Below are 13,169 nucleotides of genomic sequence, written 5' to 3' on the forward strand. Positions count from 1 at the left end.
TATATAGCCCTGGCTGTCCTGGAACTCACTCGGTAGACCAGGCTGGCCTCGAACTCAGAAATCCGCCTGCCTCTGCCTCCCAGAGTGCTGGGATTACAGGTGTGCGCCACCACCACACAGCCCCAGCCATGTCTTTATTTGCTCTCTCCCATAATACAGTATTTAATTCATTTGTATATTCTTATTTATTTTCTTTGGCATATTTGAAGATTTGAATCCTTAGTCCTGTGTTGACCTCCTCATTACCTAGCATAAGAATTTATAATGTAGCCAAACATGGTGGCATATGCCTTTAATCCTAGTACTCACTGTATGAGTTTGAGGTCAGCCTGGTCTACATTGTGAGTTTCTGGATAGCCAGGACTATGTAGAAATACCCTATCTTAAAAACAAAACAAAAAACAAAAAAAAAAAAACAAAAAAATCAAACACAAAGAATTTCTAATTGTCCTGTTGCTGTCGTCTTGGTGTTTGGCTATTTTAAATCTATACACTGCCCTAGGTTCAAATAAACTTGATAAATAGGAAATTAGCACTTTTCTTAAATGCCAGGCAGCAAATATTTTAAGGTATGGGTCTTTGGAGATGTTGAGGGTTGTAGGGGGGAGGAGTCTCACCACCTGTGTCTGCCTCCCAAGTGCTTGTCTATACCATGCCTGTTTGTGCTCTTAGTTCAGTTTTCTAATATGTATGTTCAGGTTGTGTTCTGATAAAACTTATATGTATAGAATGGGAAGCTTATCAGTTTTAGTTTATCAACTATATGCTACAATGTAGATGAGGAGTTATAATCAATATTTGGAAGCTATTTATGTAGTTATTTTTATTTTGGCTGTTTAATACAGTCTGATTGTGTAGCTAGCCTAGGTTGGCCTGGAACCTAGCTAACCTAAAACTGATAAAGACCAGCCTGTCTCTGCTCTCTGCTTGGACTAAAGGCATGTGCTCCCACTCCAGCCTCATATTTTTCTACAGTGCTAAATAATAAGCCCTATTGATTGGATTTTATTTAGAGTAATTGCTTTTCTCCTTCTATAAATTCCAATTCTTTTTTTTTTCATGTAATTTACAGTGATGTACCAAATGGATCAGCCTTGACACAAGAGAATCTCAGCCTCCTATCAAACAAGACCAGCTCTTTGAACCTGTCAGAAGACCCTGAGGGAGGAGGAGATAACAATGATTCCCAGAGATCAGGAGTTGTTTCCAGTTCTGCTCCCTAGAATATGGGCACCTGCTTCTACCTTCTGCCTCTAATTATTTCACGGGGCATAGGGATAGAAAAATGGATAACTTCTAAACTTTTTCTCTGAGTGGTCAGTGAAGTCCAGGAAAAGCACCGGAGGCAATGTGCACAAACACCACTACTAAACAAACCTGCACATAGTTCACATTGATGCATTTTTTTTAATTTTAAGAAAAAGAAAATTAGCAGTATCTGCAAGCAATTCAGATTAAATTTGTTTTTGTTCTGTGAATGAACTTTATTTTAATAACTTTGGACGCCTTGGATCCGGGGCTTTAAAAAAAAAAAAGAAGATATTATATATAAACTCTGTTTGATTAATTGTATGATCTTAATGAAGTAGGTTTTTCTTGTATTTTGGTATTATTACATACCCAGTGTATAATTCCTTTTCCCAGTCCTTTCCAACTCTCATAACCCTGTAAACTAAAATAGACAAAATGCACTGTTTCCAAGAATTCTGTGGTAATAGATTGGGTTATTAGAAACTGTGCAGCAAACTAATTTTATTAGCACTATTCTTTAACCCCACTCCCCACCCCAGCCCTGTTTCTGGATCACTAGCTTTATGGATACATGTGTGTTTTTTACAACATTCAAGCTTTTAGTGGGTAAGGTTTTAGTTTCAACTTTTCAGAGATGTCAACATGCAGTTGATTGTTTGAGCCACATTTCTGTGTTAAGGATTCCTGGCATTCTCTCCATAAAATCTGAAAGCCTATTTGGTGTTTACAATGTTTAGTTAGATTTAAATGAAGATTATTTTACTTTAAGAATGAATTCTAAATTGGACATAATGGCTCATTCCTGTAATCCCTGGATTTAAGATGTTGAGGCAGGAGAAAACCAGAATAAGAAGAAAAGAAATGAGCTTCAACTTGTTCATAGTGAAAATAGGCGATTCCAGTTCTCCTATGTTGAGCTCATGTTAGAAAATTCAAGCTGTGCTTACAAATTAAACTTCTCTTGAAACCCTAGAAGGGAAAAACCAGGACAGCGAACCATATTCTAAAACTTGGAGATGGCTCAGCAGAAGAGAGAGCACTGGCTACGTTCCCAGGTTCTTCCCAGCACCACAAGGTGGCTCACAACTCCACTTTCAAGGGATCTGACACCCTTTTCTGGCCCTTGTGACCAGCAGACACACATAGGTGCATGTGCATACATACAGGCAAACCACACATATGAAGAGAAATTTTTAATTAAAATAAAACTTAACATTTGATGTGAACTTCAGTAAACAAGGACACATTATTTCAGTGGAATTCTTGTTTTCCTTTCAAAAGCGTAAAAGATTTGGCAGAAACTGAGTCTTCAGGATAGTTCATGCTTTGATCACTTGTCAGTACTCAGAATTATTAACATAACTATAAATAACTTGAAGTAGTTTTTTATAGACCTGGCTTTCTGACATTAAAAATGTTTATGAAAATGTTGAAGAGTGAGGAAGAATTTGTATTTAGTTCTGCTGCACATATTCTAATGCTACCACTGTATGCTTAATTTACTAAGCCCCTCTAAAATGAGTTCAGCAGGGCACCATTTCGTAGAACCACTCCATCCCTCTGATTGCCTGATGTCAGTTTCCCTTTCTAGATGATACTTCTAAACAAGAAAGCACTGGTTATGTAATAAGTTACTGCATTGCTTTGGTTGGGTAAAAGCAAAAGTTTATATTTTTCTTATTTCTAATATTCTTAACCCTTAACTCTTGCTGAGGTCAGAGTCACCTCAGTCTAAGCTCTGTGTCCATCATCTTGTTAACTGAAACAAGTGGGTGGGGGTGGGATAGGAATGGGATAGGGTGGGAAGGGAAAATAGTCCTGCCATTGCCTACCAGTAGGAAATCCAAACAGAACACTCATTTGAGTAGCGATTATTTAATTTGCCCAGTCAAGGCACCGTGTTTATATACTATTTCACATTGAATTTGATTATGCCCTACAGACCTGGCTGGTCAAGGATTTGATATACACATATTGGCTTGGGATTCGAGCTTTCTTTTTTATTTAAATAAAAATTTATATATATATTATATATATACATATATACATGGCTATATCTGTATATATATTGGGTATGTTTTAAAGATTTCTTGGCATGAGCGCAGCTGTTGCATTAAGATGACTGATTGGGAGGTAGAGGCACCGAATGACGGTGAGGCATTTCTCAGTTGATGCATACATTTTCCTTTTAATTTTAAATACACATTTGTACATTTGCTTTTTTGGGCCTTTTTTTTTTTTAAGATAAAATGTCTCTTACATTTATACTTTACTCATTATTTATTGAGATAAGGAGAGAAATGTTATGTCTGACAGGATTTTTCTTTTTCTGCATATCTATAAAACGCCACATTATTGGCCTCTTGCCTTCAGTAAACAGATTTGGTGGATCATATCTCCTTTGGACATTTCAAGATAATTCCTAATTCTTAGGAGCAGATGGGTTGTTGTTGTTGTTGTTGTTGTTGTTGTTGTTGTTGTTGTTACTGTAGTTGTTGTTTTTAAAATTGGAATAACTAGGGGGAAATCTGCATAATGGTTTTCTTGGAGTTAAGAATAAAAGTAAATTTCAATTGTAGTGTGTATGGAGCCCCAAAATGAACTCTGCTGCGGTGCACTAGTATCCTTTTAGGTGTACTTTTATTTAGGGAGAAAATAAGTCTTTTAAATGGTAGTATGAGTTCCCCAAGCCCCTGTCTCTATAGCCAATCTGGGTTGGGTAGAAAGTGAAAAACTGTGCCTACAATTTTGCTATTTGGTCATTTCCCTTACCGATTTTTAGGTGGTTTTGGGGGCGGGGAGGCAGTATTGTTTGTACCCACTGGCAGGGTTAGGGATTCAATAAAAACTCCCACAACTTTGAGGGGTTTTCTCCCTTTAACAAACTCAGTGTTGTGAGGCACCAGTGAACTGAAGCATACCTTCATGACTCTGAACTGCTGTGTCCATTAAAATATGAAAAGCATTGATGTTTATTTGTGACTTTAGAGTCTTAAAAAATGAAATCCATCAAATAGGAAGCAGAGCTTCTGCACCACTGCCTTGCCCTTTTAAGACAGTCTTAGCATATTGCCCACACTGGCTCTGAATCAGGCTCCTCCTGCTTCAGCCTTGTGAGTACTAGAACTTGAGCTGTACCCACCATGCTCACCGTGATCAGCAGTGCTTTTCACTTAAATGGTTTCTTCTGAAGATAATTATTTTTTACTGTATCCAAGAGCAAGAATCGTCTCAGATGACACAGACAATTCTGGAAGGGTTACGCGGCATTATATTCATACTCGTTCAGAAACAAAGCAGTGTGTTAACTGTAGTGAATAAAAAAGTACTTTGGCTCATTCTGTTTTCAGTGAGTCTCTGGAAAATGATAAAAGAACTGAGATGGAATATCTAGACTCAGTCTCCTATTTATACTCGGAGTCTAAATATGACCAAAGAACCATTCCTTACTACTTTTCTAGTTAAACAGAACTTGTACCATATGTTTCTAGTAGTGACATTCTAATGACATCAATGTTCAAGACACTATTATTAGTAATTACAAATATTCAACTACTCAGAATGTATAAGAACTTGTTTGGCACGTACGGCATTAATGTGGGTCATTCCTTCTCTCATCTTCCTTCCCTTGTGTTTTCCCCCCATGTATTTATTCTTTTGCCTAACAGCAGAAGATGGATACAGTTCTCACTTGCTACTTGGATACATGATCGCATCAGACTCTCATGAGCTTCAGTGTGGGAGCTTGAAATTTAGTTCCTAAGTTTCCCATGCTTGTCTTTTTTCTTTACTTCCTGACCCCTTGCCATTCTGCAGTTTCCCCTTGACTTACCCAATCTGTAACAGTGACAGTTTGCTGCTTCTAAACAGAGCATTCAAATGAATTCGCTTAGCCAATGACTTCTGTGAAGTTGCCTTTTCTAATGGCGTTATTACTCAGTGATACACAGATGTGGTATTTGCCCTACTGGCAGGCAAGCAAAGGTCTGGCAAAGAATGATAACCTGCTATTTCTTTAAGGAGCGCCAAAGACTTGTGCTTTACTCTGTTTTGGTTTTAGGGGAAATAGTAGCCATTTTGATTATGAAATCTGGTAGTATTTGTAAGTTGATTGTACTGTGTAAATGTCTAAAGTTAACTGTTAAGGTTAGCTGGCCTTATAAAAATGTAAAAGTAATGAAAATTTATCAGTTTCTCTAAACCATTAAATATCATCCTTGACAATATTTGTTTAAGCAACCACTCTCCCTTTGGAGGATCGTCTTGATTAATAGGATCGTCTGTGTGTTTCTGTACTTCCACTTGTGCCTACAGGACAATGTATTTTCACTATGGTCAAGTCCTGGGTCTGGAGATTCTTTCTGAGCTTGATGCTTGTGAGAAACAATTAACTGTAGTTTCTTAGTACCTGTTGGGCTTATGTTCAGGGACAGCTTATTTTCACTAAATGGGATTCATTTGCTATTATTTTTATGTACAAAGGTGATAGAATGAAATTTCACTATATTTTTCTTTTGGGCTTTTAAAGAATCAAGTGAAGAGTTCAATATATAAAATCTTTGTGTAAAAACTGTCTGTAATGATTTATTAAAAGATACATCCTAATTAGTTCTCAAGAGGAAGTAATGACCTTGCAAATTAACTGCAGTATTACACTCTTGCCCTATAAAAGGTTCGAGTGTGTTACTTAATTGTTAATATATGCTTATAGTGTTGAAAAGGGATCTCATTCCTGAAAGTAGAACTCAGATAGGACCACCTCACTGAGACAACAGGCAATCTACTACTGACACCATTTTACCTGCATGCTTGTTTTGCAGAAACAGCAAAGTCTACCTTGGACAACTGTGGCTTTTTTTTTTCTTCTTTATAGCTCAACTTTTTAAAATTTCCTGCTGAAATAGCTTGCTGGGAGTTTTTGGTAAATTGTGCTAACATTTTTTTTTTTAACATTCTTAATCAGCTTTTCTGAGCCACTTCAAAGAGCTGATTTTGTTTTGTTTGGCTTTTTCAAAAGATATGGGAAATAACATTATTTGAAATTTTAAGATTCTATTTCTGTAATTGCTAAAGGTGTTTTCATAAGTAACATTTTAATTGATTAGCAATTCCAGTTACATTAATAAAAAAATAGGAAGCTGCCACCCCCAGGAGCAAGTGACACCTTCTAATAAGTGTTCTCAGGAGGTAGGTTTCAGTACTACACTGAATAAGTGGGTAAAGAGCCCTTGGAATCCCATTGTGATAAAGGGACTTCTCTTAGCACTGGAATTGTTCTTAGAGCCTCTGGATTTCAGGCAAACACTGAATTTCCCTGAACTTAACCTTGAGCAAAATAACCTTCATTTTCACAAGAAAGTAAGGCATTGTAACCCAAGGTGGAAAACTTAAACTTTAAGACAATACTGTGTCAGAAAAATGTGTATTTAGAAAAGTAAATCCTGTGGAGTTTGTTGTCCTAATGTATATTATATAGTAGATAAGGTGACTGGCTTTTTGTTTTGTTTTGTTTTTTTTTTGTTTGTTTGTTTTCTTTTTTGGTATTGAAGACTCATTCTGGTTAGTTCTTCATTTGGTTTTGTGTTTTGACTTTTAATGCTCCATATGTGTAGACAGAGCTCACAAGTCTTTGGCTCCCGTGTTAGGTTGTACACTCAGAGTCATCTTAGAACTGGAAACTGTCAGGTGGTCCCAGCTCCAGTGAGCACAGGAAAGGTCAAGGAAAGGATGCAAGACTGGGTGGATAGTGCTCTGGGGTTTGGGTGTGGTTTTGGCCTCCTTTTGAAAATTGTCATTTTTATAATTTATTGTTGTAGCCTCTTTCTATTCGTTGGCTAGAATTTCACAGTGATATCCGAACCTCCCCATGACGTTTTATTATTTTATTTCTCTACTTACAAGCCTTTAAAGCTATGTTTCCTGTTTAGCTAAGACAGTCCTAGATGTTTTTTCCTAACTTTTCACTTATCCTCTCTTATCCTTTGTTTTCCCACCTTCTGGATGTAAAAGGAAAAAAACCGTCACTGGTCTTAGGCCTCGGTACCTCAGTAATGAGTCTGACTTTCCACGAGTGATGCAGAAAGTGAACGAAGGTAAAGAGCAGACTTTTCACCCCCCTAAAGGCTCTCCAGTTGTGAGGTTCCTCTTCGTGTGTGGTCTCGTCCCTTTTCCCTCAACCCGCCCCTGCCTATGGACAATTGGTCTCAAGGCTCACACCAGTCTCCTGAGACAGTCTGCACTCATTATCACCTTTTTGGGTGGAATTTTCTTAGTTTTTTCATTTTGTTTTTAAAAAATAACTTTAACATTGATTCATATTTGCTTGGGATAGAGCTTATGTAATTTACCAATCGTATTGATTGTATGTGATTGTGCCCTGCAGAGGTATACTTAACATAAGTAATCTTAAGTTAGTAAAGGAGCCATGAGATTTGAGTCAGAATAGAGATGGCTTTATGGGTAGTGTGAACCCTTCTCAGAATCAGCTACAGAAGACAACCGTTTTAAAAGGTTTCCTACATTCCTGTATCTCCCTTGCCTCAGCTCCCTATTGTTTTCTGATGTTTTCTACCCACCTGCTCACAAGGTTTTTTAAATTGAGCCTTAAAATGACCGCTGACTTTTAACTGAATGAATTTTGTGAAATTTTACATTTTCCAAATGCTTCCAATTGAGGACAAATGATGGGCTGGACTTTGCCAGCCTGTGACCAACTCTTTACTGTCTGGCTGGCAGTGAGATTTTTATTTGGAGGCATTATCTTCTGAAAGTTGTTTTTGTACAGGGAAAAAAAAACCTTGCTTGAAATGGAACATTCCCTTTCTTGTTTGATCTGTTTAGTGTGTCCATTTTTAAACAGCCTTCAAAACAAATGAGGTGGGAAAAAAAAGAACTAGGAGTGTGTTTAGGGCTACCGAACTCTGGGTCGGAATGAGTACATGTACCACTTGTTGCATATTCTTGAGAAGATTAAGGCCTTCTCTCTTAATTTTGTATTATTTGTGTGCATGTTGTTTATATTAAAGATGGCACATTTTGTTAAAATGCTATTTCCTTTATTACCTTGGAAACTGACTCAGCCTCTTGTTGCTCCTAATTAGGGTTTAAGGCTCTTGTAAGTTGCAGATAAAAGGATTCATTTTAACAAATAGAAGGAGGTGATTCACCTTTTGGATTGTAAATATATGAAAGTATCTAAAGGTCTTTATCTGCTTTCTGTCAGCATTTATATTAAATGATAAATTAATGAGGAGGAACAGTGTGTGGTCTTTTTCTTTTTCTTGTAAATGAGTCTGCCATCTCGTTCTTGTTTTGATTGTTGATGAAATTTTTAAAAAGCTAATTTATGCAGGTAAGCACACTGGGCATCAGTTTTCTCTAATGGGAGTTGGTGTAGACTTGAGGATGCTGCAGTTGAGAGGCCTGCCTGGTTCAGAGGCTGTGAGAGCTATAGTCAGTGAGCTGTCACAGCTTTATGACTCCTCAAGCCAAGAGCATCTTTCTGCCCAAGGAAAATGGTCTTCCTTCCTCAGACAAAATACTTGTCTTGTTCACCAACTGCCTCCCAGTTGTTCTAAAGACTTTTAAATATAATCATTAAGTATAATCTAAAGTAACTTTATATTATCTCATATAGACCATGCTTTATTTAGTTAACAGTTTAGTGGCATGAAGAGAAGTGACTGGCTTGGGGAGTAGTGGAAAGTGCTGTCTTCTTTCTCAGGGGACCAGCGTTTAGTTCCTAGCACCCCCATCAGTCAGCTCAGGACTACCTGTAACTCTAAATCCAGGGATCCAGCCACTGCTTTCTGTCCTCAGATACATATAAACACTTAAGGTCTTAAAAGGGGAGATGAGTTATTACACATTACAAGTCATGAAATAAACTCAAATGCAGCATAGTTTTATGTAATTAGGAATGTTTGATTGAATGTTGGATATTAAATGGTAAGACCAAGAGGATGTTCAATTCACAGGAAGTGTGTATGTGTGTGTGTGTGTGTGTGTGTGTGTGTATGGTGTATATACATGCAGTGCCTGTATGTAGAGGCCAAAAAAGACATCAGATTTCCTGAAATTGAGTTACTGCTAGGACTAGAACCTGATCCTCTGGAAGAAGAGCATGTGCTTAACTGCTGAGCCATCTTTCCAGCCCCCTTATTTTTAGAAGATACATATATTAATCATAGTTGGAGTTTATCCTAAAATACTTTCCAGTGAAAATAGAGATCACCAGCAAAGGGTTTGAACATCACCAATAATTACTGAATATGGGGACCCCAGTACCATGACTGACCTCAACAGAAGGGACCATAGTCAAGAAGTTCAGAAATATAAGATAGCTAGCTAGGTGCAGCCACGCAGTGGTGCCGCATGCCTGTGATCCCAGCTCTTGGGAGGCAGCGGCAGGCAGATTTCTGAGTTCAAGGTCAGCCTGGTCTACAGAGTGAGTTCCAGCACAGCCAGGGCTACACAGAAAAACCCTGTCTCAAAAAAACTAAAAGAATAAAACATTGGAAAGAAAGAGGCTAGGCACCTTTAATCCCAGTACTTAGAGGCAGAGGCAAGTGGACCTCACAGAGGTGAAGTCAAGGTCAAACCTGATCTACATAGCAAATTCCAGGACAACCAAGGATTCCCAGACCCTGTCTCACTCACATACACCCCACACCCAAAAAATGGGCTGGAGATGGTAGCACTGCTCATAGATGAAGCACCCAGGTGAACAAGAGTTAGAAGCCAACTTATGTTACATAGTAAATTCCGGGCAAGGCTGGGCTACACCATGTCTCAAAACAAAAAGTGAAGACAAGAAAAGTGTCTTCTGCCATCAGTGAGCTCTAATTATGGAACTTTGAACAGGCTATTTTTTTTTAAGATTTATGTTGTGTATGAGTACACTGTAGCTCTCTTCAGACACACCAGAAGAGGGCATCAGATTTCATTACAGAGGGTTGTGAGCCACCGTGTGGTTGCTGGGAATTGAACTCAGGATCTGTGGTAGAGCAGACAGTGCCCTTAACCACAGAGCCATCTCTCCAGCCCCACACAGGCTTTTTAAATAGCTTAATCTTGCTGGGTATGATAGCACTTTTATTCCCAGAGGTTAGGAGATCCGGACAGGTGAGTCTCAAGGCCAGCCTGGTATGAAGAGTTCAGTGCCAGGCCAGTCAGGGTTACATAGTGAGTCTTTGACTTAATAAGATGATGACATTAAACAGAATTATCAAAGAATCATAATTGTCTTCAGAACAAGAAGCTATGAGACTGGAGAAGACTTCATTGCCCTAAGTTTGATTCCTAGCGTGTGTGTGTGTGTGTGTGTGTGTGTGTGTGTGTGTGTGTGTGTGTGTGTGTGTTTAAGTTTGCTTGGCTGGTGAAGATCTCCTGAGGAAACAAACCACAGTGAAGGTAAGACATGAGCAGTTTTGGAGTATGGAGAGGGGACTGGGATGCTAGAGATTGAGATTCCTAGTATATGAGTTCTGAGGGAAGAGACAGAATTGAAATGGGGACCTTCATTATAACTAGTATAGACAGGCAGCTGGAGAGGTTTTGCTTGTAGCTTTCGCTACCCCACCAAAGTTCCAGACATGGGGCAGCACTGCCAACCCCACCCTGCTTCCCTGGAATCCACGGATAAAAGAGGAGGTAGAGTCAGATGACAAGGACTGTAGACCTCGCCGAAGTGTAGCGGCTCCAGTCTCTAATTCCAGGTCTGATCAAGTTCAAGGCCAGCCAACTTCAGCCACACTGGCAAGTCCAAGGCCCTGAGTCACATGAGACCTGTCTCAAAACTAAACATGAAATGGCCTTGTCCGGATAGTAAAGAAAATGTAAGTGGAAGGTAGTATGCGGGGGAAATACAAAATCTAGATTTGTGCCTCTTTATTCACAATCATTGAAAAAAAAAAAAAAAGCATGCCTCTCACATGCGCGTGGTGTTCTCTGGAGCCCTTGGTAAAGTGCAATCTGTTCCAGCTGCTCTGGGGTGGGGCCTGGAGGACCGTGATCACAGATGACACCAGTGTAGGTAATGTGAGAAATAGATCAGATTTGTAGCTGAGACATTTTAGTAAATGAAATGATGATATATAAGACATAATGGGAAGACTATATCTACTTGAAGACTTGAAGGGGAGAGGTGAGGGGGGTGATTCTTAGCTGGGTTTACATCAGAAGAAGCAGGTAAATTAAACAAGAGTCAGGGTCCCTGTGGAGCACAGGCAGGTGCAAACAGAATGAGCCTCGATGAGACGCTCCGGAGCCTGGGCTGCTGCATGTTTGCTTGTTTGCTTTGGGTCTTTTTTTTTTTTTCCTCTATTTGAAGATCTATTGTATGTGTGTGGATGTGCACCATGTGTGTGCCTGGAGTCTGCAGAAGTCAATATTGAATCCCCTGGAACTGGAGTTATGAATGGTTGTAGCCCACCATGTGGATGCTGGGAATCAAACCTGGATTTCCCCCGAGAGAAAAATGGACCTAGTTCTGAGCCAGCGCTCCAGCCCAGAGCTGAGCAGTCTACGAGGCTAGGTTAAAAGCGTAGAGTTATCCTTTTTTGGGTTTTATCCTTTAGCAGTTAAATACCAGTACAGATGTCCAGCTGGGCATTGATGTGCTGAATCTGTTTAAAGTGAGGCTGGGTTTCTAATTGTAATCAGCTTACAAGAAACTAGGGCCTGAACCAGCCCAGCGGGATGAAGTAGGAGACAGGTAGAGCAATGGGCTGATTCTGTGTGGTGACTTGAAGACAGATGACCAAGCAGTAGATCTATTTGGGCATCCTTTTTGTGCCGTCAAAGCCCTTGGAAATAGTTGAAATGAAAACCTATAGTTATTTTAGTCTGTCATACATACTCTTCACCTCCCAAGTCCCGTTAGGACCTATAGGTGCTCTCTGTCATATGTCTAAACTAAACCCTTTACTCCCCGGATAGGTAGGGTGCATTCAAGGCATGGCATGCCTGTTTCCCCACAGTGGGAGGGCCTCTTGTAGTCTGAAGTTTTATATTGTGTTTTGTTTTTGTTAACATGTATCTGAAGCACATGCATGCAGTACCCAGTGACGCCAGAAGAGAGCATCAGATCTTCTAGAAGTGAAGTTAGAATTAGTGCTGGGAATTGAACCTGGAACCTCTGGAAGAGTTTTTTGTGTTTTTGTTTTTGTTTTAACGATTTATTTATTATATGTAAGTACACTGTCTCTCTTCAGACACACCAGAAGAGGGCATCGGATCTTGTTTTGGATGGTTGTGAGCCACCATGTGGTTGCTGGGATTTGAACTCAGGACCTTCCGAAGGGCAGTTGGTGCTCTTAACCGCTGAGCCAATCTCTCCAGCCCTGGGCTTTAGATCTTTTACTGAGCAGATAGTTGTCATGATACAATCATTACCATACCCCCATGGCCTCCTTGTCCCTCAGATGCACTTGTAAGGTTTTTTTCCAAAGCAAGGCTTGGAGGATGTGTGAAAGCCGCTGCAGTACTATAACTGAGCTGTGTCCATCGCAGCACACATCTTTGCCCCAGCCTTAGCCAGGCTTCTTCCTGCTGCTTCCAGGTCAGACGACCCAGGTCATCCCAGGGTCTCCAAGGGGATCCTCCCGCTCTCCCTGACTTCCTGCTCAGCTTTTCTTCCAGGGTTTTCTTTACCGCCTACAGCTTCTGAGCCAGTGCGCATGCAATGAGCTTTGTCCCCAGGCAGCTCTTGTGCTGCCTCCCAACTTCCATTAATATTTCTTTTTTTCTATTTATTTGTATGTATGTATATGTTTGTTTATGTGTCCTAGGCATAAAACAGCTTTGGCCACTAAGCCAGACATCAAGCTAGGATGAACGAAAGGACTGCCATCTACTCTGCCCCTGCCTGATAAAAGAACACCACTACACAAGGTGTCTCTTTGCCCATTGCAGGGGGT

The 13,169-nt window shown here is 39.7% G+C and overlaps 1 protein-coding gene and 1 non-coding gene across 2 annotated transcripts in view; one reads left to right on the plus strand and one right to left on the minus strand.

Annotated features, from left to right (window-relative positions):
• Rc3h1 (ring finger and CCCH-type domains 1) overlaps positions 1-8,503 on the plus strand; it is a 63,390-nt gene extending 54,887 nt beyond the window's left edge. Inside the window, exon 20 of the mRNA XM_052199810.1 lies at positions 1,073-8,503. Coding sequence (XP_052055770.1) covers positions 1,073-1,223 — 151 coding nt within the window. The 3' untranslated portion in view covers positions 1,224-8,503. The remainder of the gene's footprint in view (positions 1-1,072) is intronic.
• Positions 8,504-13,027: 4,524 nt separating this feature from the next.
• LOC127697950 (small nucleolar RNA SNORA48) lies at positions 13,028-13,169 on the minus strand. Its single transcript, XR_007980617.1, has one exon. It is a non-coding gene; the product is annotated as a small nucleolar RNA SNORA48 (small nucleolar RNA).

The sequence above is a fragment of the Apodemus sylvaticus genome, chromosome 12, assembly GCF_947179515.1.
Source record: "Apodemus sylvaticus chromosome 12, mApoSyl1.1, whole genome shotgun sequence".
Classification (NCBI taxonomy): Eukaryota; Metazoa; Chordata; class Mammalia; order Rodentia; family Muridae; genus Apodemus; species Apodemus sylvaticus.